The sequence below is a fragment of the Argopecten irradians genome, chromosome 6, assembly GCF_041381155.1.
Source record: "Argopecten irradians isolate NY chromosome 6, Ai_NY, whole genome shotgun sequence".
NCBI classification, from domain to species: Eukaryota; Metazoa; Mollusca; class Bivalvia; order Pectinida; family Pectinidae; genus Argopecten; species Argopecten irradians.
The window spans coordinates 31,003,924-31,030,274 of NC_091139.1; the positions used below are offsets into that span (position 1 = coordinate 31,003,924).

Below are 26,351 nucleotides of genomic sequence, written 5' to 3' on the forward strand. Positions count from 1 at the left end.
TAACGAAAATATAACATACCACAATCCTCGATATTCCAGGGGTTGCTATCATTGTCGTTATAGCCGAGGCTATACTATGTCATCGTAAAATTCTAGGATCTTCAGCTGAAAAAACCTGACCAATTACAGGCCTTCTTTCGAAGACTACAAAGGAACAACAACAGACTGCAAATCCTATACAATATACTGTCCATTTAACCAAATTAGTTTGATGTACAAATGTATTTCAAACTAATAAACCACTCTGTCTCATCTATACATAGTTGTCGCACAAAGAGCCTTCAGTTTTGCTATGACACAGTTCAGTGGCGGATATGAGAATAGAAATAATTACGCCTGGAGATTCAAGACATGTATAACACTACAGAAGTAAAATGATATTCAAGTGTATACCTTGTTACAATAGATATATAACAACCATAATATCATCGTAATGCTGCATGCAAGCTTTATTCGCGTAAGCATAAAAACAATTGATTGATAAACACCAATTCTGTGAACCTGAGACAGACTTGTTTACATGAATATAAAAGACAATATATGTACATTGCAGTAACAAATTATTGATATGTATAATTGATTATTGGGTGAAAGTAAACTATTTCATCAAAATAGTACAAAGTTGTTAAAAGAAACTGTTGAATTTTAAAATATCAAATATATTGTGGTTATATTAGATTATAGAAAGGAAATTAAGAATTTCAAATAATAAATGCCCTATGTAGTCGCCTTTTACATTTTGCTCTCATTGTATTATGGACAGATGGAGTAGAAAAACAAAGCATATACAGGTAGCTAAATATTGAATTAAAATCAAAGAAAAATCATATGATATATATCGCGTATAATCTAAAAGGATAGGAAGCGAGTGACAGGTAAACGAAAGAGGTGAAAGCGAAAAGCACTTAAACTAGGTATAAATAAAAGAATGTCCGTTTATCCAAGCTGGGTACTTGTGAATTACATAGGATCATTGGCAACTCTCATGCTGGGTAACTCGCAAAGTGTCGGTAGGACTCTGTTCCTGTAGTTCTGTAAGTACTCGCTGGTGACTAGCCTGTCGTAGTTGCTCCGCCTGGGGGTCGCGTCTATCCTTGCAGATCATGTCCATGCGGACGCGACTTTGCCGTTGTGGACGACAACCTGAAGTGCATTTGGTCACGGGACGTTTCGAAAAGCAAATGGTATCCAACTTGGTTCTAACTTCTGTTTTAGGTTCCAATGTGCATGCTACTGAAATTAAAGAATAGTCCGACAATAATGATGATGTAATCAACGACAGTCAAATATCTGTATGCGTATCATGATAAAGAATACTTCAACTGGTTGAAATATAATTCATGTCCATCAATCAGCAATAAACTTATTTTAGCGATATCCTGGTTGATTTTTTCTTAATGTTACTGCTGCACTAAATATTTTTTAAATATAAGTTGATTATTTTTCATTTGAAACGTGTTCAACAGTGCACTGACTATGAAAATCGACCTAATGTAACTAAGCTAAGAACATGTTATCAAAATTGCTACATATTACAAGAAATATTTTGTAGCTTTATGTTAAGAACACTCATTACTAGCTAAATAGGAAATATAGTTACCTGGTGTTGGACTTGGAATAGCCTGGTTACACTGACGTTTGACGTCTGCGCTTTCACACTGGTCGTTGGAGAGAACGTAACTAGCTAACAAACAAGCAGGCTCGTCGCGCATCTGTCTCTGGGGGTCCATGCTATCAGTGTATGGGTTACCATCATAGTTTCCACAGAGTCCACATACTTTGGAGTAGTAAAATGGTGATATCTTCAAAACAGAAAAAGAAAAAAACCAGTTCAGTGCATAATAAAACAAATAATATAATTTATTACAAACGTAGATTCTTGATTTGGTTTCTAAATCTGAATTTGGTGGTCACCGGTATCATTTTTAAATGAACTAAATCTAATTTGGTATCAACGTTTTAAGCTAATGTGCTACGTCCAAATGGCAACCAATGGTTTTAAAGACATGTCAAGTATTGATAAAATCATGAGAACACAGAGAAAAAACAATGGCCTACTTCGGTATAATAGTATGAACATTGCCAATTCATTAAGGACTAGTGAAGAATGTTTTATATTTAAATAACTTAGATATCGCTCATTTGTATACCCTTTAAGATGCTAAGCGAGTAGAAACGAGATTAAATTTCATACTTTTATTGATATCTTCTCGCCGTCAGTGATCACTTTTGATCCCTGGATAGGTACATGTACATGCACAGATGGGCCCTTCTTCTTTATTTCTATCATAGTTGGCTGGTCCCTGTAACATCGTAAACTTAGAAGAAAAACTAACATATTACATATGCCAACTGTAGTTCAGACAATTTCAAGTCAAACATTATATAAAAATACCAACAGCGTCAGTGACAATGAAATTAAAGTGAAAAGTAATATATGATAGCACTGGTACGCACTACATACTTGCAGTCAAAAGAACAGTTGTTGCTAATATTTTACCTGCTTTGTGAGTCAGTTTTCTTGATTTTGATAGGTGAATCGTCTGATAACACTTGCTTGACTCCATCTACTTTAACCACCAACTTGTTGCTCCTTGGAATCACCTCGATTTTCTTGTTTTCGATCATGACGATGACAGCCTCAAAAAGAGATGACCGTATATTTATTAATCGAAAAAAATGTCTGATTGAACAAACTAAATATGTCCATAGCCTAAAAATATACTGTAAAATATTTCATTTTCGCGTTTTTGTTATTTTTAAATACATAAATTCGCATATGATTACAACTGGTGTGTACCGTAAAATTGTATAGTTACCTTTTTGATAGGATCAGACTCAAGTTTCCTTGATTTGACTGCGAAGTGGGTGGACGATGAACAATCCATGGCCAGAACGACATCGCATCCTTTTGAATCTGGAACTCTGTATTCTTTGTCATCCAAAGTGGACAGCGTATTCTTTTTATACTCACAGACACCTTGACAACATTCAGATCATTTAATAAATCCCAGTTTATTCTTTCGTTCTATGATGTTGATATTTCAGATAACAGACATACGGCATTTGAAAATATTTAATTCATTCCCTCATATTCGATGTTTCAACATTCAACTTATTCAGTCCTGAAATTCAATGATAGACTGGTCCAGTCCTTGATTTAGAAGAACCTAAATGTGTTTTCAGTGGTGTATGAGTTAAACTTTTAATATCATGATATTTGCTTAACATCGGAAAATGCAAGTTACGGTAAGTATGGTAAATTTATAATGAAGAGTGGAAATGATCGCACATCCGGTAGTTTACCTGATAATTTACTCTGGATCTTCAGCTGTGTAGGAAGAATGCTATTACGGAATGGCCTTGGTTGAATTGAAGACACAAAGGATTGCCATGAGAAAGGCATCATAATTCCATGGAATCTGTCGACTTCATATGGGGTGATCACGTCTATATTCATCTTTAGATAAATAAAAAGACACCATGAATAAATAAAAAGTATTTTCATTTTTAACAATCATCGCCTGCTTTAAACAGCTAATGAAACGCTTTCGTCGAAAACATTTAATATGATTTGAAGACCGAATTGTTTCAATGTTATAAACAAAAACAAATAAATCAATACAAACTCGTTTCTATAATAACATCTTTTAAAAAGAACAAACCTGGTAGTTGTTCCTTTCAATATCCATAACGATTTCCACATAATTGGGTTTGTAATTCTTTTGAGGCAGGTACTGGCTCATGTGATGGAACATGTTGTACTTGAAATATTCTCCGTAACGCCAAACGCACAATTGTTCCCATTCTGGGAATGCCTCCTAAACATTATGAAATAAAACGATTTCATACACAACACACATAAATCATGATTTTTTTCGAAACCTTCATCCAACAAAATATCTAATTTTCCTTTTTTTAATAATTTTAAACTTTTAGAAATTACAGAGTATAAAATAGGTAAAAATAATTTTGCACGTGCAGTTTTATATGATTGTATGACCTACGGTTTAAAAGTCAATTGATTGATTTTCATTATTATGTAAACTAATACCTTGTTGTAGTCAATGCTTAAGTGGAAGTGTCTGAATGTGTTAAGTTCTTCCTCCAGCTTTTTGTAGGGTTTCATGACGGATTCTCCTCTCTCCTTGGCGCTAAAGTACTGCTTTACAAGCTTGTCCCTCGCAAGAGGTAAGCACTGATCCTTTTCCCAAATTATCTGTGCGAGTGATTTCTTTCCCACCATCTAGATATTAATTGTAAAGGGTACAATAAATACACATTTATAATAATACGGTTTATAAAAATTGTCTTGATATGTATACTTTTCAATAATTTTGAAATATTATTGTAAATGTTTGTAAACTAACCTCGATAGATAAAACTTTGTTGCGTGCATTGTCTGGTCCCACATGAATATTCATCTCCATATAAAGCCTTTGGGGATACTCCATGTTTCTGGAAAGTGTCTTGCTCTTCATTATTCTAGATATTCTAGGATTCTGCTGTTGGAAATCCTCATCAGACTCTGGCAATTGTTTTCTCCAAGCAAGTGCCAATGCCTTTTTCAGATACTTCACTTGCTCTACATATGCATTTTGTATGTCATCTTTTAGAGCCTTCATAGGTTGGTGTGGGCTACTAGACATTTCTAACTGGTAAATTGATACTCTTCGAACTTGTTCTTTCAATTGTTCAAGCAATTTGATTTGCTTTTGCATTACATTTGCTGTTGCTACCAATACCTGAGTTGACCAACTTTGTGGCGCATCTAAGAGATCTTGCAATTTCTGTTTTGGATTAAGTGCTTTAGCCAGGATATCTTGCAGAAGTTGAAGTTTCTCGTCATCTTGTCCTGGTTCTACACTTACTGTCTTACTTTTTAACATTTCCAGGTCATCAGCACCCAGTGAAAGGAGAAGTTTGACTTTAAGAAGTTTACGAAGTTTTAATTGTTGGCTACTAGGAGTAACTTGTGAAAGTATACTTAACTCTTCTGCATTGGAAATCAAATATGCTACAACCTTTGACAACTTTGAAGCTTGTTGTTTTATAAGTTCTCTTGATGCGACGAATTTTTCTTTTTTATCAGACTCAATGGCTGGCGCTTGTTTGTCCTTTTCTTGTTGTTTGATGAGTTCCATTTTCATTTTCATGCATTCAGCAACTTGTTTCTGAAGTATAATAGCCTCAAGAATCTTATAGGTTATTGGTTCGGACATTTCTATTTCTCTTACTATGACATCTGTAACCTTTCTTTGAACGGTACTGGCTTTCTTGGTAACCTCCTGAACGTCTCGTACGAATGTGTCGTCAAGTCTAAAAATGGAACTTGGAGAAAGCAAGTTGATCAAGACACGCTCTTGTTCTTCCTTCAATTCATTTTGCTTGATATCAGGATTGTCTGAGTTTCGTACTTCTGGCAATAGTACCCGCTTCTGCTTCTGAACCATTTGGTGCAGTTGAATTGCAGTAGCTTTCAATTGATCTTTAATATCAGCCTTTGTTGGAACTGGTAGCTTGTCTTTAAAAACTATGTTCAATTTCAACAATTTTCTGAGTATTTGTTGTTGCTTATATACTGAATACTTCACAAGCACGGGTTTTCTTGAATCTGTGTGGTCCCCTTGAAGCTGGTCTAATTCCTCATTCAATAAATCAGCAGTAGCCTTTGCTCTTCGAACCAACGACATGTACTTGTCTTCATTCTTCTTCAAATTCTTTTTATCATACATTTGATCTTTCAACTGTTTAATTTCATGATGTACAGATTTCTGCTCTTTCACTAATTTAATATTTTTTTTCAAAACTGGTTCAGCTGAATCTTCTGTCTTTTGAACTATATCCTGTATCATATCATCAAGCAATTTCTTCGAGTGATCTTTGCTTTGTATCTTAGTCGATTTCATGTCTTGATAAGAAGGCAATATGTCCTTAATTCTATGTGCGGTTTGTTGTTTTCCATCTTGTTTAACATACAAGTCAATCTGTTTTTCCAGCTCTTCCAGATATGAGGGATCCGACAGTTTTGATGGCTCAATACGGACTCTTGGCATAGTCATCTTCATGTCCATATCCCATTGGAAAGGTTCTGTTTCCCATTGTGGGAATGGTGCTCTCTTGAATGTAAAGCTGAGTTGGTTTTCATATCCATCCTGACTCCTCTGGAATAGAGATTCGAGATTGAAATATCGCATTGGACTACTGCCTATTCCAGTCAACCTAAGAGAATAAGCATATTTCTCTCCGTCTTCCAGTATTGGAATTTTTCCTCTCAGCTTCTCTATTACATGCTGCAGATTGATGTTAGGCGTACTGTCATCTGTTGAAGACTCGGGGTTGTTATCAAAGTAGTTGAATACGTTCAGATAACTAAAATATCCCTCGTCTTGCTGTTGTGGTTCTCTAGGGTCATTATACGATGACCTCTCAGCAGCCTGATTTTTAAGAACCATGAACTCCAGTTGATATTTTGTCGGTGGGCTCAGCCCTGGTAAGACTGTGAAGTACAGCATTTGTTTTCCAGAAAATGGACAATATGGGATAGAAGGAAGGAAATTCCTTTTCACTCTTTGTCCGTTGGTCGCGAATTTCAGTCCAAACTCATGGCTACCGTATTCTTCTGATATCTGCAACATGCAAACAATAAAATATTGCAGGAATTTAAATGAACACAAAATATACATAGTATTAAACACCGTTGAAAGTTTACCACAAACAATTTGTTTATCAAACTTTATTTTGAGGAACATTTAGATCAATGAAAGGACAGGTGTTTTTATTAAAATGATAATTGTACCGTTTCAAGAATTGCATTCTCTGCAACGTCGATGTCTTTTGTTTCAGGAACCACTGGCCAGTGATTGATGTCGTATGGTTCTGTACGCACAAAAGTAAACGGCTTCATTTCTATCTTCATAAAGTTTTGCTTCTACAATGGATGAAAGAATGCAAAATTGATTATTTCACACATTTTAAGTTTTGCTTTCTATAAGTTCGAACTTCAGTTTAAAACAATTATTTCTGAAATATCAATCAACATTGTCAACCAGTGAAGATACAATCAACAAAATACTAATACATTTTGGTTAAAAAAAAATTATATTGAACTTGTGTATGGACTTGTCGAATACATTTTGGAACAAAAATTAACTGATTTACTTTTGGAAATAAAAGGTAAACCTATTGTACATACAAAGAAGGAAACCTCACCAAGTTCGAAACGTCGAAGTTTGTGTAAAATTTATTTTTCATAACATCATATCCGTAGTTGAAGTTTAATGGTGATTCTGCTTGTATAACACCTCGTACAGAAGCCCCACTCTTGAAGTAGAATGCGTCGACCATCATTGTGCCTTCCATGTCAGTTACCGTACTGGAACATCGCATAAATGAACTAGATACAGTATAACCTCTCTAACTCTAACTCGTTTTTCTCGAATACAACCCATTTGCAAACTGATCGCATGGTCCTGATCTCGCCCCTGCATATTTAATGCAACGAAAACCCGTATAGCTCGAACCGCTACTCATTGGATACCCATTATTCCTCAACAGAAATACAAGTGTATATCCCTTTTCCTTCAATTGCATAATATTTAAACCATCTATTCGTCGAACAGGTGTTCTGTACTTTATAATTTTTTTATCTACAGCATTTTCATATACCATTAGCATGCTTAGTTTGTCATAATTTCAAATTATAATTTTTGATTGTCGATGACCAACCGCTGATGTCTCAAATACTTGTATTCCTCCAACCATTCACCGGCCAATCTTCTGCTTCGCAAGTTTAATCTGTTTTATTGTACTTTATTCAAAATAATGATGATGGATGTTTCAGGATAAATAGTATTATTCTGAATTACTAAATTAAGATTAATATAAAAACTGAAAAAGTGTCATAATCCAATCTTGAACTGAAATAGTTAATTAGCATACCTTGGATGTAGGTTGAAAGATGCATCGATCTTATACATTGGATTCTCATTTCTGTTCTGTTTAAAGAAAGCAGGGCTTGCCGAAACCGAAAACGTTCCTTCGACTTTCACAAAGGAGGAACCGTGTAAGTTCATATATATTGGGAAACCTGCCTCTGATGCAAACATGTGTGTGACATCCGACCATACAAGGGCCTTGTATAGATTAAGATTGGTTCCCAGCCTAAGATCATTCTCATTAACCGGCAGTTGGATTTTGCCTACAATTGATATATTAATAATTTAGTCTTAAAGGTGGTCCATCGTATTTACCAATACTTCATTTGACACAAACACATTTCATATCTTGTATTTTATCTGGGTTGTATCAGTAATGATATTTCCAATAAAACCGTATCTACTGAGGTAATTCGTATAGTATGATTTATTAAAAGATATATTTCTCACTCAGAAATATTTCAAGCCCATAATAAATACAAAAAATTCAGAAGTATATATACTAGTTGTTAATTACTTATATATAAAGCAAGAACATAAACATCCCAGAAATAAAGAACTATGTTTGCGGAGAAGGAAAACTGAGCGTAGACACGTAGGACCAATATTTTATATATCTAAAAACAGCTGTAAATAATCAATATTGTACGTTATACATGTGATTCAGCATTTTATAAAATCCATAGAAGAAACTAAAAATTCATAGAAGAAACTATAAATTAAGTCATACTACACCTCGAATGTCTATGTGTACACAGAGTAATTTATTAAAATTGCATACCTTTTCTTAACAACCTTTCGATGAATTTGTAATCAAATGGAGTAAATGATATTTCATTTCCAAACAGTTTAAAGTAGATGTGTCCTTCGGTTTCTGGTGACTGACGGGGAGACACATTCAGCTGAAATAAGAAGCAAAAAAATGGAGAGAAAAAAATACTGCTTTCAGTGCATTTCTAACAAATTGAACAGTGAAATTATAGCAAAGAACTGAAATATGAAAAATTATATGATAGCTTTCTCCCAAAAATCCATAAGAGTATATCTTGCCTTTTGATGAATTTCACGAATGGGGTTAGGTTGTTGGTCGTCGCTATGTTCATCCGATGAGTCATCACTTGATCGAGAATCTGACCATGGTTCCAGAATATCTAGTGGAGACTGACCCTTCATGAATGAGCTGTACGGTCCGATCAGTTTACTCAATATGTTTTGAACTCCCTCCGAGTTGTACCCGACCTAGTCAAGCAAATAACAGTTTAAAGAAATATATCAATTTAAAAATAAGTAAATAATAGCATTCATAATATAATCTAATATTATTAATATCCTTTAACAGTACCTCCATAATGTCAATATGCCGTCCAAGAACGTTTGTACGGAAGTTGGCTGCCAAAGACGTTGGGATGAATTCATGGGAAGATGAGAGGAATCCCATGTCCATCATGATACCAATTTTCATTTCATCTGAAAAATTAAGTTTCCACCAATGAACTGTACTCAAGGCAAATAACAATAAACTTCGATGCATTTGGATACAAATTCGTAAAGGAATTATGAAATACAGACACAGCTGAAACACGAGAATGATTAAATGAGGCTTCACATTAATTAATAACTATTACTTTTAGTACCACGCAGAATTAGTATAAAAATACTACTAACCGTCATACAGTGAAGAGTGCAAGTATCTGGAATAATGATATTTAGGGTCGTATTTCTTGGCAAATCGCATGGCCCATGTTGAATTCTTTACCCTGTGCACATAGAAAATATTAATATGTTGTGTTATAAAGAACCATATTAATGACCAATATACAGAAGAGTAACCAATACATTTATTCTCCTAGAGCTTATTTTCAATAATAATCATGATATTGTTAATGAAACTATCAGCAATAGTAATTATTTCTATCGTGTTATTTTCGTGTTATTGCTGAAGCAGTCATTGCCGTCTTTTCAAAATATATTGATAGTTTACTTCTGTTTTCTGACAGCATCAAACGAAAATATATTTTACGGTATTCTTTCATTTGAATTTCAAATACAGAATATTTAGATTGATCATAAACTTACATGGACATCAGACAGGGATCACTGCTGTTGGAGTACTGTTCCAGAAGACTGTATACGAAAGTTCCAATATTAGGGTTAGTCTCATGGTCAAGGTGCGTTACAGCCATTTCCAGCATCGGTCTGGGTGGTTGAGCGGAGAAAAACATAAAAAACGCCACCATCCTGATAGGTTCTGGTTCAGTCGAGTCAAAGAATCTTGGGAGAAGCATATTTCTAATCTACAAGTAAAATTCATAGACATCAATGTTACTTTCTAATACATGTATATAAGTTCGAATATTCTTCCAAGAAAAAGTATGGTACGGCTTCATGTCAAAGCTGATTAAGATCTAGAATTGTTTTATAAAAGGGTAAAATGAGGTATCACCGTCTCTTCATCAATTTTAGGCAAAAATATATAATAATGACACGGTAATAGAAGTATATTACTACTTACCGCTTCGGGTTCGAACTGCACCATCTTTCTCAAGGCAAACATTGCCTGTGATCGAAGAATATATGGTTTAGATGTGTCATAGATGTATGTTTTCAAATCAGGTAGGAATTCACTGAACCCGGCGTTTCCGATTGTCTTCAGAGCTATGATGTTATCCTCTTCTGTGTTTGACCGAAGCATGGTTTGTAACATCTGTATAAGAGCATATTAAGTAAAGATAAAATCTTATACCAACATACAATCAAACCTATCAATAAACCAAGAAAATTAACTTTAAGGCACGTGGTATTTATACACAGGTCAAAATTGCTTTGAAATTGACCATTTCGATCTCTGAGAAAACAGTATTATTAAAGAGGTACTGTAGCATAGATGTGGTTGCTAAGGCAGGTTTGGCTGTAACTATAATTCATTAAATACTAAAAAGTTGACAAATGTAGTCAACAATTATAATACACATACAAGTACGACAAAACGAACAAATGAAACAAATGGAACATTGCATGAAAGAGCATACGATGTAACATTAACATTGGATTTGATAGTGTAACCAATTTTACCTGTAGGAACTCCTCTTTCAGGTGACTGATAAGACTCATCTTCTTTTCCAATTTTGAATCCTGTTTCGCAATTTTCTGTTTCAGTTCTCTTTTGATTGGTCCTGTCTTTTCAGACTGTACGACGTTTTGCAACAAATCCCTTTCCTTCTGGAGCTTAGCCATCTTTTTCTCGTGGTCGTTGTTGATTCTATTCACTGCAGCACCCATGCACAACCATGCAGAGATCTTTGTTTGTCTGTGTTGCTGAACCCATGGCAACTCAACAATTTCCTATAAAACGTAGTTCATTCTTATAGAAATAAACCAGAATTATGTTAGTGTGATGCCTTACTTTCAGAAAGTGTACTGAACAACAAATCCACTGCCAGCGACCAGAAATATGTCATCGTCTGAAGCAATATACTGATCGGGAAACACGTTAATAATACGGAAAATGAATCATGAAAATCCTATTTCTATTTGTGGACTGCAAAAATATCAAGTTATAATTATAATTGTAATAATATGAACAGGTTGGCTACATGGCTGTCGCATGTTTATCTTGTGAACTGTCAATACCGGAAGTAAACAGATGCGCACGCATCAACCGGAGATGGGTCCAACACGCACCTATCTTAACAAAGCCACTTGGCTCAGCCATTAGCGACTTTAAAAATAGAATAATGTTATCTACAACATTTAAAGATAAGGCTCATCATAGTACATTGGTATAGTCATTTTCGGCATACGTCAGACGTATACGCGTGTTTTCCATGTATTTTGCAACATTCAATATCCATGAAGCATATAATAAATATAATAAAGAATTACTTCATTTAAGCATATGTCCGAAAATGAAAATATCGGTTGCTTAATTACAAAATAACTTTCAGTTATTTAAAGTTCAAAACTTCATTAACAGGGGAAAAGTAAATTATAAATATGCATAATATAGTTAGGATTGGATTGAAGTTTACAACATAGCAGTCATGACATTAGTTTGCACTTTGTAGATATTCAGATGAGCCAAATACTTGTGCATTTTTTGTAAGTGTTAAAAGAAAATAAAAATACAACAGCTGGTCCTCCAGATGCTTTGTGCTATGATACTAATGAATGAAATGTTTGCTATGTGCAAGAAGATTGATTTTAGTGAAACTACTACATAATGAGAATGTGGATAAACAAAAATGACATTCAAAAGATACAGATATATCCATTTTTATTTAGGTGACGTTTTACCTGAATCCACTTAGTAATGCAAATATCCGGCATGGCATACACGGCCAAGTAGTTCAGAGCCATTGATGCCTCTTCTGGCGACATTTGGTTAGCTTCCATCGCATGGGCCAATACGTAGGCAGAGGCTGGAGTACCGGCTGTCGGCAGCATATCGATCAGAATTTGTCTGAATTTTTAAAACAACACATTTCAATATTCAAACATAGAAAGCAACGTCGTTCCGTTAAAAACACAACTTTCGGCATAGAAATATCAGCATTTTATAGGCAAGAAAAAGTCAAGTTAAGCTTCAAGAATATTATCGTGAAATTATATCGTCTCTGACATAATGTCGCGCAACTTTAATTAGAGTGCATAAATTTATATTTTGAGTGGTTATACTTTATACCTGATGCGAAGCATTGCAGGATCGGAGTTAGATGGATTTCCATAATGTGACCAAAATTTCATTAGAAGATTGTAGTCAGCAAGACGGAATTCTACCAGCATTTCTCCGAGGAGTGATGTAGCTTCTTCTTTGATTTCATGCTCTGTAAACGCTGAGAGAGAATTCAGCATTTTTTTAATCTGAAACGTAATTGAAGAACATTTTATAAGGTAAAAATGATAGATCATCAAGCATCAATGATAAAACAGGCATGTAAGTTTTCTCCGATTTATCTTCCATTAACCATTATTTTACTCTTAAAAACATATCTATGAAATATTTTTGACATTGATACCTTTCTTATATCCTGTTATATATCCTGCTATGGGTTGATAATACTTATTTTATACAGACCAATATTTTAGTGGGTATAAATCGTGTAGCCCCTTTTCAATCCGAAAATAGGTATTATTGAATACATCTTACATAATTCAATGTTGTAAAATTACCTTAGTGGTATTTTGGGCGTGTATTTTTTCAATGTGACTCTCAATTTTCAATATAAGTATACCCATTGGTTAATACTTATAAGTATACCCATTGATAAAGACCATTTCTAACAACGCTTCAAGCACATATCGTATGTCGCGTTAAAATTTCACAACAGAAACATTATATTCAGTCATCCCTGACTATAAATGATGATCATTTCTTTTAAACCATGATTTACGCTTACTTTTACTTCTGCCCTTCCCTGGTTTGCAGACAATCTGCAGTCTTCCTGTCCTGGTGCGCACGACGTTGGCATGCACCTGTCAGTATCGTCCTGGCTCTGAGGTGCGTCGTCATATTGAGGCAGCTTCTGTTTACGTGGATCTTTCATGTCAACAGACTGAGACCTCAAGCTGTATGGGTGACTCTTTGGGTTTGCAGGCATTGCAATTTGTTGGGAAATTTCACTTGATTGGGTTAACATCAAGGTTTGACTGGAAAAAGAAGTTTTCAATAATTATGCAAAGGTACTATTTTTGTTGCACTCATCAAATTGAGCAATAAACGCGGATTTAACTAGAAAAGAAAAATGACGAAAATATAAAGGGATATACATCTCCTTAAATAGTTATACAAAAACTTTAAAACATATGAGATATAGTAACATTAATCATTTTATCTTGATAGCATACGGATCTGTATTCAGTTGCAGATAAGCTATGTAACTATAAGAAGTACCAATTTCAGCGGTCATCTTGTTGTATCGCTTTTCGCGATAGATCACTTTCCATTTATTCCAGTAATATACCTTTATATATTTCCAGGAATGCGAGAAAATTCCTCATTGCACCCACTTTTTCAAAATAGGTCTTGAAAATTTGGTTTCATCAAAAAAAGTATGCATTACAGTATTAGATTACTTTAGATTTACTTTTAATCACTTTAAGTCGTTCAAGCTTATCATTTCTACCATTAAATATTTCATTGATTTCTTAAGCACTGTAAAACCTGCGAATATATTTTCCATAGTTAATGCGATACAAAAACAACGTTTACTTGATGTAAGTAGCGACACTTCCTCCCTCTTCTGAATATTGCGTGTAGATATGTTGACTCTCTGCAATAGCACTTTCGATGATGAAGCTCCTGTCCATACCTTTGAGGTAGTAGTATACTTCGGATGTTGATCTTAGTGGCTCAGTCTGATCAATAAGTAATCGTGTCGAATCAGTAATTTCATATACATATGTCTAAATGCACATTTTTCCATCAGTATGCCACATTCCATATATAGTGCTTCTACTCTTATACTATGAATAAAACACCGTGTGTGATACGAAACATAAAATCATTTTTATGTCTTTATACATCCTTTAAATTACTGCATGCAAAATTTGTCTTCAATCTAATTATCTACCTTTAAATTATCTTTCATTAAAGTCTAGGTTGATATTAATGAAATACTGGATATTTATTTAAAGATGCTCCACCGCCGACAAAGCATAAATGATATTCATCAGTTGAACAATAATTGGTGTTTGATCATGTATATAATTGTCTAATTAACACAAATATATAAAATAATTTATTTCGCCTTTGGTGCATGCGCAATCAGTACTTCATTCAATATAGGATATAGTGACACGGAATTTTTTCGGGATGCAATTAATTATTTTTCATATTTTTAACTTGAAGTAAAATTAGAAGCTCAACCTTTTCAATGGTGGTAATGGTGTAAAGTGAGTAACTTTTGTAACTGAAGAAAAATACAAAATCGTCTGTTCCTGTTTTGATAGTGAAAAAATACCATTTGTCAGCGGTGGAGCATCTTTAAAGATCACCACGACATAATTCAACCTTTACACTGGGTTGTATACAACTGCAACAAGTTGAATATTAAATTTTTGAAGTTATTCAAGGAATAGATTTTTATTTTGCTGAGGTTATGAGGGTATAATGATAATGGAGCACGTGTAAATTATGTAACCCCGGCTTCGCCGGGGTTACATAATTTACACGGGCTCCATTTCGCCGGGGTTACATAATTTACACGTGCTCCATTATTATTATACCCTCATAACCTTTACAAAATAAAAATTTATTCCTTATATTTACAGTTTTTCACGTAAATGAAGCATAATTTTCACGTAAATGAAGCATAATTTTTATTAAAATATCCTTATTGTTTACTCTCCCGTCATCGTCAACGAATTCGATTGAACAGCTGATTGGTATCGAGTCATTTATTTGTTCCCACTAAAAGTGAGGTCATGACCCCACGTTGCTACGCCAACGACTATTCCCGTAACAATAGAATCGCCGCACGTGTTGTAATATCATTATACACTGATAATAATAGTACTAGAAAGCATGGTTATTGAGTCCATGTCAGTGCAAACTGTAAATATAATGTATTGATTAAACTTACCCTGTCTTTCTCACATTCTGCACACATGAATTCGTTGAACATGGTGTTGGTAAAGGCTGGACGGTCCACACACTGGTTGTAGTTCCTTATCTTGTTGAGTCTGATGTATGGGCCTCCATCTGACGTCACCGAAGGCATACGTCGGTAGAAGGTTTCACATTCACCAACAACACTCGGCTACAAATAAAACATCTTTAATATCAAAATCATATTCTGAAAGAAGGGATAATTACTCGAAATCGGTTTTAAGGGATATGTGTTATTATTTTATCAATGGAAATAGTACTGATACAAAACTAAATATAGGAATAAGATATCAAATAACAATTAAAAAAAACTAACACAAGCTGAAGTTTTAATAAATCTAATTACTCAACATATGCCTAAATGTGTGAAATGTCTCAATTTTGCTCTTTTTAGGTATCACTTATGGATATTGAAAATGACATGTTATCAAGAATTAAAGATGACGAAAAAATAAGCTATGTATTTTTAATCAAAATTCCTCCTGGAAAATGATATTTTATTTTCATAACAAGGTTAAGGAAAATGCTGTTGTTATGGAACCGTGGCGAAATAATATTAAAATATCGACAGATGAAATGGTTATATATATATACAAAAATTACAACATTGTACTGGTCAGGATTAGAAGCTTGAAATTGTTGAACAATAGAGAAATCTTGGTCCTAACGATAATTCAAATCTATATAAATGACTTTCAATAAACACTTCTTCCAAAGCCAAATTTACAGGATGATAACGAATGTTGGGCTAAATGTATTATCTACAGTATCTTCAAAATTAGATTCGGTGAAATCATGGTTCACAGTAGCTTACCTCAAGAACAGTGTAGAACTCACTCTGACCTGGTGTCATTTGGTTATCATAGCTCACTGGAGATGGGGGATCGAGCGACTGACGTTCCTCTAGGTTCACTTCCAGTAAACTCAAAAACCCTCGCTTGATATCCATGGACCAATAGGGGTCATTTTGGGCACTCTGTAAATCGCTGATATGCCCTCGAATATAGCTGAAATAAAAGTTATCAAAATGTAAAATACTTCCAAAATCACTAACTGAGAAATGTAAGTGGAAATCATTCAATATCATAATAAGGATTTAGTTATTTATACAGTTTATCTTAACGAGGAGAACCTAAATTTCAGAGGCAATGCGAGCTTTTCCGCCATGTCTGTCGTTTCGGGCCCTGACAACTGTTGGAAAAGATCCTCTGGAATTTGTTGCCTTGTGGGATCAAGACCGTCGATCATGTCGTTGATCTTGTACATCTCGACATCTTCGAACTGTTAATAGAGAATGACTTTAAATCAAAACTTATTTCAGCTTTCAGCGATTCCATGTTATCAAACACTACATTTTATATTATTCAACAAATTTAACAATAATTCGAATTCCCCGAAACATTTATCTTGATATATATATTGCAGTGTAATTTAATTTTAAAGTACACATTATTCTGCGTTAGGTAGCAAGTTAATAAAAAACCTACCTTGAGCAAGACTTTGGCAGCTGTTTCAAATTGCAGTTTCGCAGTGGCCTTGAATTTGAGTCCAGAATAAATCTTGCTGCCTTTCGGGATTCCCGTTACCACCTGAGTTTCGTAGTCGTACCAGTATTCCTGGTTTGGAGAGTACGCTAAGAGAGGAAAATGTAGATCTATGTTAAATTAAATATATGTGTACTGTTAACCAACTTATTTCATCATGTTAATAGAATTCGCGAAAGTAAATCGTCGCGAAAACGTTTCATCTGCAAGAACAGTGTATATTCATTTTAAACTCTAAATCGTGAGATTTAATTTTGAAAATGTCGCTATGCATGAAAACGTGTAAAAATGAAATGAAGCTGCAAAATCAAATTGAATTACATTATTTTGAAATTAAACATAATTCAAAATGCAAAAAAGTCAAATACATTTATATATAGGTAATCCTATTGTATTATGTCTTAGTTATTCATGATTATTTGAAGTTTAATACTGATAACCAGATCACGTCGGTCTACTTAGCAATCCCACACATACATGTTTTCTTCTGATTCTTGCAATAAACATTGGAATGTCTTCAAACAAAATTTTATATTCCTGTTATATGAAAATGAGAATACACAAATTGGAATAGATAAATAAAAAGTAATACTATAAAAATAATGCCATACCTGATTTCCTTCTTTGGGCACCAGCTAGAAATTGTAAGAATAGTGTAATATCAGAATAATGAATCACCAGATGCATTACATCTATTAGCAGTGTTTAATATCAAAGGAAAATTTAATCAGAACACCATGATTGAAATTATATTTATAACCAGAACATGTGTGCATGAAATACGTCTAATACCTTTTGCAAAACATTCTTTTTTGGGAATTATTAAAGTGAAATGAAGTACAAGCAGCATATCAATTAACCAATAACATTACTCAATAAAAGATAGTACATGTATTATAAGCAGAACATTTGTGAATAAAATACATTCAATAAACAATTCATCACTTTTAGTAATTTTCTTAATCAAACGTAGCATAAGCAGCATATCAAATATCAATGTACATTTCTACCAAGTTAAACTGTAGTCACAACGCACTTACCAGAGAGCCCTAAGGCCACTGCTAGCAACAAAACCCGAAACATGGTGAAGGTTCCGATATGTATTCCGAACTTTGTGGTCAGCCCTTATATATTAGGTAGAAATACATGGTTATATTTGTATTTTCCCACGGTAAAGAACATCACATAGATGGCCTAGTCTTTGACAATAGGTACTCAGTATATTTCCACAACTGTATGATATGTCCAACAAATCCTGTCATAACAACTACTGCAAGCAGCAGTGTTTAAATAACTTAACCGAAAACAATGATTTAAAACGGAAATAAAATGTTTAGTAGACATGAATAAAGGTCAGAATCGAGTGATGTTTGACAGACCTGTAACATGTAAAGCAGTAACCTGATGGGAATATGTCTGTCACATCCTAGTTCGACTACATACACGTGTGGTGCCAAGGACACTCGACAATCATGAATATGATGCGTTAACTTTGATGTGTATATGAATTTTTACCGAATAGATGAATCTAAGTTTGTAAGGAAAACGAAATAATAAATACCTAGCTGTTTCGCAGACAATTATACTTTTAACAACAACTAACAGAGATTGTCATTTATTTATCCGTATTTGAAAGAATATCAGAATATCTTATGACCACAGAAGAGTTTGAACTGATTTGTGCAAATACGTGTCGTCATGAGGGAACTAAGCCATGGTTCTTGTAGATATTTATAACATATGACTTTGAATGTGGATATTTCAAGCTAGTTCTATTAAATATTTGTTCTCTATACTTTGTTTTGTATTTTTCTCTGTTGTATAAGTTATAAATTTGTGTTAATTCTAAGTTTGAAGGTAATTAATATAAATACTAACCATCATTTATATATATGTATTTCTTAATTATTGAATAAGAAGAAAAACAATATTTTAGTAAATTAAGGTCGAGTTACAACTTGATATAAGGTATTAACGCAAAAGGTCATTACATGTAACTTTGCGGAGAATAAAAAAAAATGAAAAAAATAGTGTTCTATATACACGGTAACTAATCTTTAAATTCACTTATACATGTACATAATTTATTGTGTACTCTACATAGGTATTTGATTTTGTGATCGTTTATTAGTCAAATGGTTGCAGACAATTCAACAATTGTGTGTTTCAAACTTGAGACAATTAATTACCCATACATGTGTATTTGTGTAATCTATAAACAGCATATTGGGATGTTCATCGGATATATATCGATGTAAATCTATGAGTTACGTTGTATTTCAATTAACATAATTGGAACGTAGCGAGATATACTGGGTAATAATGTTTCTGGTCGTATCAATAAATATATCTCGAGCAGTGATATCATTATACACGAGAGACAATTTTAGGACGCTACGAGAAAAGGCCTTTGAATTAGTCTGGGGACTTAATGAATTGGGTTTTGATATGTAAAAACGCTTGTTAAAACATGATAAGTGGCCAATATATTGCATAAAATGAAATAATTGATTAGATACCGCTATTTTCGTCGGTTGATCTGGAGAGAATTTTATAAACAGATACAAGTAAAATTTGATATTGTTATTAAAGTTATATGGTCTGTGACTTGTTGTACAATGTAGTTTTGGCATAAAAAAAAGTATTTAGAGTGTTTTACATATTTTTCTCCGCCTCTCTAAGTTATAAACTTTCGATCGATATTTACCGACTTTTGTATTGTAAAGTGCGTATTCGCAAAGTTATTAAGGCGTTTAAAAATAGATTTATTCCTATCTGTACGGGTATTGCCGATATTGACCACGTGATACGACTCGGTATCCCGGAGGTTCCGATCTATACGGGTATCGCCGATGTCGGTCACGTGATGCAACTCGGTTTTCCGATGTTAAACGAAAGTTTGAAACATGACGTTGACTTGGCGGTTCTTTCAAAACGTGTGATATTTCATGCGAAATTTACCGCCATGTCAATAGTATATTGATGCTTTCATGGATCTGAACCATCATATATGAGCACCCATATTCATACATTGTATATTTTATGACAGTTTGTGATGGTGAAAATTACAAGAAATACAACTTTAGTATTTAGGTTAATTCCTTCAAAATTCCTTATAAATGCATACTGCGGTAGTCATGCCGCTGTAATTAAAAAAAGTAGACATCAAATTTATTGCTATTATTTAATTATATCTTTATTAAATTATTTATTTTTTATCAATTGTGAGAAACAATCTACAATAAAACAAACGACAAGTAAACATTACAGAGTGCATGGGACGTCATATCAGTTTACACTTCAAGCCATGGTGTCGGATCGTGACATTAAACAGTTTTAGACTCTCAGTTTAATACGGATTGTTTTCAAAACATTTTCATTTCCCCCGTCACATATTTTCCAGTACTTTCCATATTACATATAGTACTGATTAAACTTTTAAATTAAGCACATAATTCAAACTGATACACAATTGGCATAAAGCACGCGAGATTTTCATCAAATAAGCTAATTAAACACCTTACAACAATCTAGATGTTTGTCGTAGATTCGACAGGTGATCATTTATTCTCTATTTTGACATGTTATAAACCGGGTTTTTTTTTTATTCTGGAACAGCGTTTATATCTGTATACAACAGTCGAAGTGCTTCCCTAAACTCCGCCAGTTCTGCTTCCGTTTTTGCTATTCTTTCTATACCAGCAAACAGTTCCTGAAGCTTTTCTTGTACCACTTTCCCTTGTTCTTCGTAAACTTGAAACATCCTCTCTTCAACCATTGTGCTTGTCCTCTGGACCTGTTTTACAATATATCATTTACACTCAAAATCACGATAGTACATTACGCTACATATGTAACATATTTTCTATAGCAGTGATAGTTTGATTGGTTTTGATTACTCATAGGTATTTAAAAGTAATCATGTAAATAGAGGTTACACAACGAGTGGCTGTTGGATATGAAATTTATTCCACACAAGTGAGTTATTTTTTAAAAGTTACAAAAAACACGAGCTTTAGCGAGTGTCTTTTGTAACTTTTAAAAAAATAACTTACGAGTGTGAAATAAATTCCATATCGAACAACCACGAGTCGTGTGACCTGTTTCTACCACAATTATATCCGCTCACAGCATAGCATGACGTCACTCGATTATTGATGACGTTGACAAATGATGACAAGACACTCAGAAAGACGTAGTTCGGTCAAAGTTCATCGTGTCAGCCAATCAGAATGCGTACAGAGTTTATACCACGTGTGGTATAAACAAATTGTTAATCAACAGCTGCATCGTTTATTTGATACCCTGAGAGTTGAATAACACTGACTATTGTGATAGAAAATATCTTAAATTAGTTGTGCATTACATATGTATAAAGAATTCTCTTGAATTAAAATACTTTGTTTTCCAGAATGTGGGCATAATTTATTAAGAACTGAAGGTGAAAGTCGTTTTTTCTTCAAAGCAAGTGGTTAAAGAGGTGAACAGATACCAGAAGTTTTGCATTACCTACATTATGATGATAACGGCATCTTTTTATTGATCTGGTGCCATCAACACAAATATATCGAACTATGTTTTAAATATCTTATGTTAATTTCTCTTTTTATTCATTTATTTTTATGTACCTGCAGCTGAAGTGCCTTTTTGAAATTTTCTAAGAGTTCCGTATCTTGCTTCCGTTTGTTGTTGAGATCATCTATGAGTGAGTTAGCGGTCGATATGATACCCTCTCTGGTCAGTTCATTTGACACTCTGTCATTTGGGGGTTGGTTGTACTTTGATGAACTTCCCTGATCTCCGCTTTCAGTCGCCAAAACCGACGATGAACTTTCAATACCCCCACTGAAAGAACATGTCACCACTTATTTTGTTTGTATCATATCATTTAAGCATGAAATATCTAAAGGATAACTATATTTTGGCTGGTCAACACGAGATTTGCTAAATCATCGCACAATCATTATAAGAATATCGTAATGCATCAAAATATGCAAGATATATATACTAGTAATCAACATTTGCATGCAAAGGTCATAAAGGGCTCAATGTTACATAGTTGCTTTTTCAAAGTCAAGTCCGGTCAGACAAACGCTGATAGTACATGCTAAATAGATATTTGTCAACATAATGGTTATTCTGTTTTATATCTCCCGAACCTATTGATTTTTCCACTGAAACGTACAATTTTTCGCCAAATTGTGTAGCAGCTACACGTGACGACTGACAAACTACGAGTCAACAGTAACACTTAAGGTTAGTCATAACGCATACGATCAAGTTTGTTCTGTTCAACTGCATCAAAGAAGAAGTGCAAATATTACTAAAGTTAACTCAGAATAACACCTTGTTAGGGAACATGGCTTCCAGATTCTACATAGATATAACTGGATCTTGTTTCTAATGATTTTGTTTTATAGTGAATGTGACCTCATAAATCGTTGTAAATAATATAATTATTGAGTATTTGGAAAAGTGCTATTCTGAAAGCTATCACTTTATTATTAGGAAACACATCTATTGAAATTAACCAAAATAAGAAATGCTTAAATATTGTTATAGTCGACAACTGAAAACCTCTCTTAAAGAAACTAGAATATTAAGAAAGTCTATAAATCATATGAGTGCCATTATGATTATACTGTTGTATCTTTAATTTAGTTCTACTGAACTGTTACTTAGGTTTTTCCTATGTTCAGGAAAATATTGAAAGCAATAAAATGAAAGCATTGGAGCCATGTTACAGTGGTACTTTCAACTCAAATCTCAACAATGTTGGAACGTAAATAATTATGGAAAATAGCTTGAACTCATTAAAAAATGAATTTTGAAAACACAAATACACAAAAACCATAAACGCATTTAAAATACCTCTGCTTCCTGAATTCATGGTCGATGCACTCAGGAGTTTCAGCGCTCTCCGAAACACCTTGTGTTTGAAAAGAATTTACGTCTTGTGAAAACATTTCGCCCTTACGGAAGACCTGTAATGTGAATAAGACATCAAAAAATGTTAATAAACATCAGATATTCATCCTTTATCCAGTGATGCAATAAACAGGTAATTGGTGGCCTTTTCATCTGTAACTGTAGGGCTACACATCAATTTTACACAAATTACAATGTAAAGTATACAATTTAAAGTGTAATAAGATAGGAAACATATGCCCAAATTTCATCTACGTGTTCTCCATCATGTAAACAGCTGTATATAACAAAACAACTGTTGCGACGTCAATTGATATTGGCGAAGCGGTAGAACTGATAAAGTATGTTTTCTTGTACAGATCTAACGTAGAGAGAAATCTAGTGTCATCGTCGTCGTTATCGTCTGTTATCCAAGTAATCACTACTACGTTGCAGTATAGACACATACGTTTCCGAGGATACGTCGTCGTTGTAATCATCGACACCATCATTATTGCTTACCAAAGTCGTCAATACTCGCTATTAATATTAATTACAGAAGTTAGGGGATATAAAGATTAAAGATCGAATTTTCGTTGGAATGATTTGTTACATAATGGCTTATGCAATTACAAGTGATATTTCTATCAGTGGTATTCAGTAAAAACGTTTTAAATAACAATCGACAAACATTTTATAAAAAAAATCTAAAATACCTAAACGTTTTGCGACTATTGCAGAACATTAAGGTCAATATTAATATATGGACGATTTTAATGTATCATACATTTTGGTTTGTACGGACAATTCAGTAATTTTACATTTTATTTTCGTACCTACAAAATGTATGCAAGTTCCATCATAGGAACAATACATTGTGTACATGTATATGGATAGTTGGAGATAACAATTGGAACTTAAAATAAAGATCGTTACATGTTAAGATCGTTGCATCGTTTTATTTTAAACAAATGCATGTATCAAATAACAAATGTTATCCGAAAGTAAACTAAGATCGATATTAAAATATAAGTTTGTTTTAGAAACTATTGCTATCTAACGAAAATAAATAAACATCATAAACATATGTTTGTTTTAGAAACTACTTTATATAATATATCTAACGAAAAGAATTTCAATGATAATTTATTTATTAGTTCGACTTCCATTTTGTGTATACATTTTCATGACTATATTCGTTAAAATTGTATACAAAACAACATTACATGTCTAAAAATTGATATTCATCAAGAATTGTAAAAGTCTAAAACTTTGTCAATGATTATAGGGTGTACAAAAAGTAGTACATGTAGCATCACTGTTACCCAAATATTTCATTCTACCAGCGCATTTTCATTTTTCAAACGGCATACTCTGTGATAAATAAAACATATAATGACCTTAGCAAATATAGTTAGATTTAGTAAATAAAGTTGGATGGATACATATATTTCTACATGCAAGTCAATGAAGCTAGGTAGGCAGTGATTGGTGTAGGTAAAACGCATCATGAATGAAACCGGTAAAAGGAAGCTTCTTCATTTATTTATCTATTTTGGAAAATTAGCTAGGCCTAGGTTACACTACAGTACTATGTCAGCAAACAATAGGGGTTACTACCACTGTTGTTATATCCATCTCTGGACAAGGCCTACATGTATCTTATAGTAAATGTGAAGGCAGTTCAGGGTAAATGAAAATTGACCAACTACAGGCCTGCATTGACGTATTCATAAGATCACAAAGAGCGACGCTCAACTTCAAAGCCAGTCAAGCACAGTGTAGTCTACCGTTATTCGATTCTTTTGATTTACATGTACATCAAAGGACCAAATTGCCCGTGTATTTTTTTGCTTTAACATACACTCTAGGTCCTACCGGATATAAGGTCAATGTATCGAGTAGCGAATTGATAGCAGTTAGCTACTAAGCTAAACCTGCAGGCCCCTATATGCGTGCCCTTTTTAAGGATGTGATTATTATGAGGGTCCCACAGTAGGGCTAACCGGCACAGTGAACCACATACAACTGCAGCTAAACATTCAAGGACTGTAAAACATTAAGTCATATTTTTTTTATGTTTAAGTAAGTTATCTATGATAATAGGAGCCTAACGTTAAGTTATCAAGCAGCAGGCCTAGGCCTAACGTGTGTAGAAGAACAGGAAAAATACACTTTCCTGCCGAGTGCCCCGATCAGGAATCTACGGCTCTACCGACTGAGCCAAAGAAGCATGCTCCTTCAGCTGATTGACAGAGACCGTATTTAACACTATGTTCAAGTCACACCGACCCGCTCCTTTTACACGTGTAACTAGACTACAATTTCTTTTCTTTCATACCTAAGAGTGTAATATACTGGCTGGTCTAGGGCAATACACTCATGTCGCCTGAGGCAAAGCCTCGTGACGTCACGGCGTTAACACATTCTCTATTGTTTCGGAAAAAAATTAACATTCACAAATATGACTTGTTTTACTATAAAAGATGCAAACAACAGAATTTGTGCTGAAAATGTCACGTAATTTTTCATGTATGGAAAATTGACTTCCAGTCGTGGATTTCTTCGAATTTATTTGAAAAAAGCGGGATATTATAGTTGTAAAATTGAAATAAAACGTCGAGGTATGAAAGAAAAATACTCTTTCATATGTGGATATGAAGGATAGGGATATTCTACCCTCGGGATCACAAAATGTTGCAAGCCTCGGGTTTTACTACATTTTGTGACCCTCGGGTAGAATATCCCTATCCTTCATATCCACATATGAAAGAGTCTTATAGTCTAGATCGTTTAGTAAATAAAACAAAGTTTTATAGGTCTATATGTGTATTAAACAATAATGTTAACATTAAATCATAAATTTTAAATTGACAATAAATATATGTTACGTGTAGCTTCGTCGTAAAACCTTTCAATGTTCTCACAATCCTTATGTGGATTGAAGTTGAAAGCAGACGATGCAAAATTACAGCGATAAATGTGACTATTTGACATCGTACATGATTGTAAATAACAACGACATTACTTCTCATATCAAATTCTTAACATACTACATATACTTCACGTGGTGTTTAAAAGCCATTTACCCTTTTGTTAACAGTAAATTGAAGAATGTCTAGCCGCATAAATCGGAAATTACCGCCTGACTGACATAACGTGGACTCGTCCACAGGGATGATCGATTTCTTTTTTTTACTTGTGTCATGTATATATCATCATTGTATTTTAAAGAAGTCTTGTTTATTTGTATTTCTAGAATTAATTGTTTGATAAAAGTGATGATCCATTTATATCTTATATGTTTTTGATATATTCCATTTCTGGTCAAGAAAAGGATACCCCTGTCTTGTATTT

General features: G+C 33.8%; 2 protein-coding genes across 4 annotated transcripts; both read right to left on the reverse strand.

Moving 5' to 3' along the window:
* Positions 1-425: 425 nt before the first annotated feature.
* On the reverse strand, positions 426-18,262 carry LOC138325617 (uncharacterized). 3 transcript variants are annotated; one of them, XM_069271402.1, is made up of 29 exons: positions 18,128-18,262; positions 17,699-17,722; positions 17,031-17,176; positions 16,676-16,824; positions 16,358-16,550; positions 15,518-15,694; positions 14,146-14,291; positions 13,334-13,583; positions 12,619-12,797; positions 12,231-12,396; positions 11,010-11,279; positions 10,450-10,641; positions 10,014-10,231; positions 9,603-9,694; positions 9,280-9,404; positions 8,988-9,176; positions 8,719-8,839; positions 7,942-8,200; positions 7,213-7,375; positions 6,800-6,931; positions 4,371-6,629; positions 4,055-4,246; positions 3,666-3,821; positions 3,307-3,460; positions 2,820-2,980; positions 2,501-2,640; positions 2,195-2,318; positions 1,601-1,802; positions 426-1,230 (listed from the first exon to the last, which is right to left on the reverse strand). In XM_069271402.1, exons 1-29 carry the CDS (start codon positions 18,168-18,170, stop codon positions 971-973), a joined length of 6,882 nt encoding a protein of 2,293 aa, XP_069127503.1. In that variant the 5' UTR covers positions 18,171-18,262; the 3' UTR covers positions 426-970. The 3 variants fall into 3 exon arrangements, with proteins under 3 accessions (XP_069127503.1, XP_069127502.1, XP_069127504.1); XM_069271401.1 differs by having other exon boundaries at positions 426-1,233; XM_069271403.1 differs by having other exon boundaries at positions 426-1,233; positions 2,195-2,303; positions 18,128-18,261.
* A 2,008-nt stretch (positions 18,263-20,270) lies between these two features.
* On the reverse strand, positions 20,271-26,221 carry LOC138325620 (synaptonemal complex central element protein 2-like). Its single transcript, XM_069271407.1, has 4 exons — positions 26,084-26,221; positions 22,959-23,071; positions 21,716-21,932; positions 20,271-20,883 (listed from the first exon to the last, which is right to left on the reverse strand). Exons 1-4 carry the CDS (start codon positions 26,120-26,122, stop codon positions 20,692-20,694), a joined length of 561 nt encoding a protein of 186 aa, XP_069127508.1. The 5' UTR covers positions 26,123-26,221; the 3' UTR covers positions 20,271-20,691.
* Between the last annotated feature and the right edge of the window lie 130 nt (positions 26,222-26,351).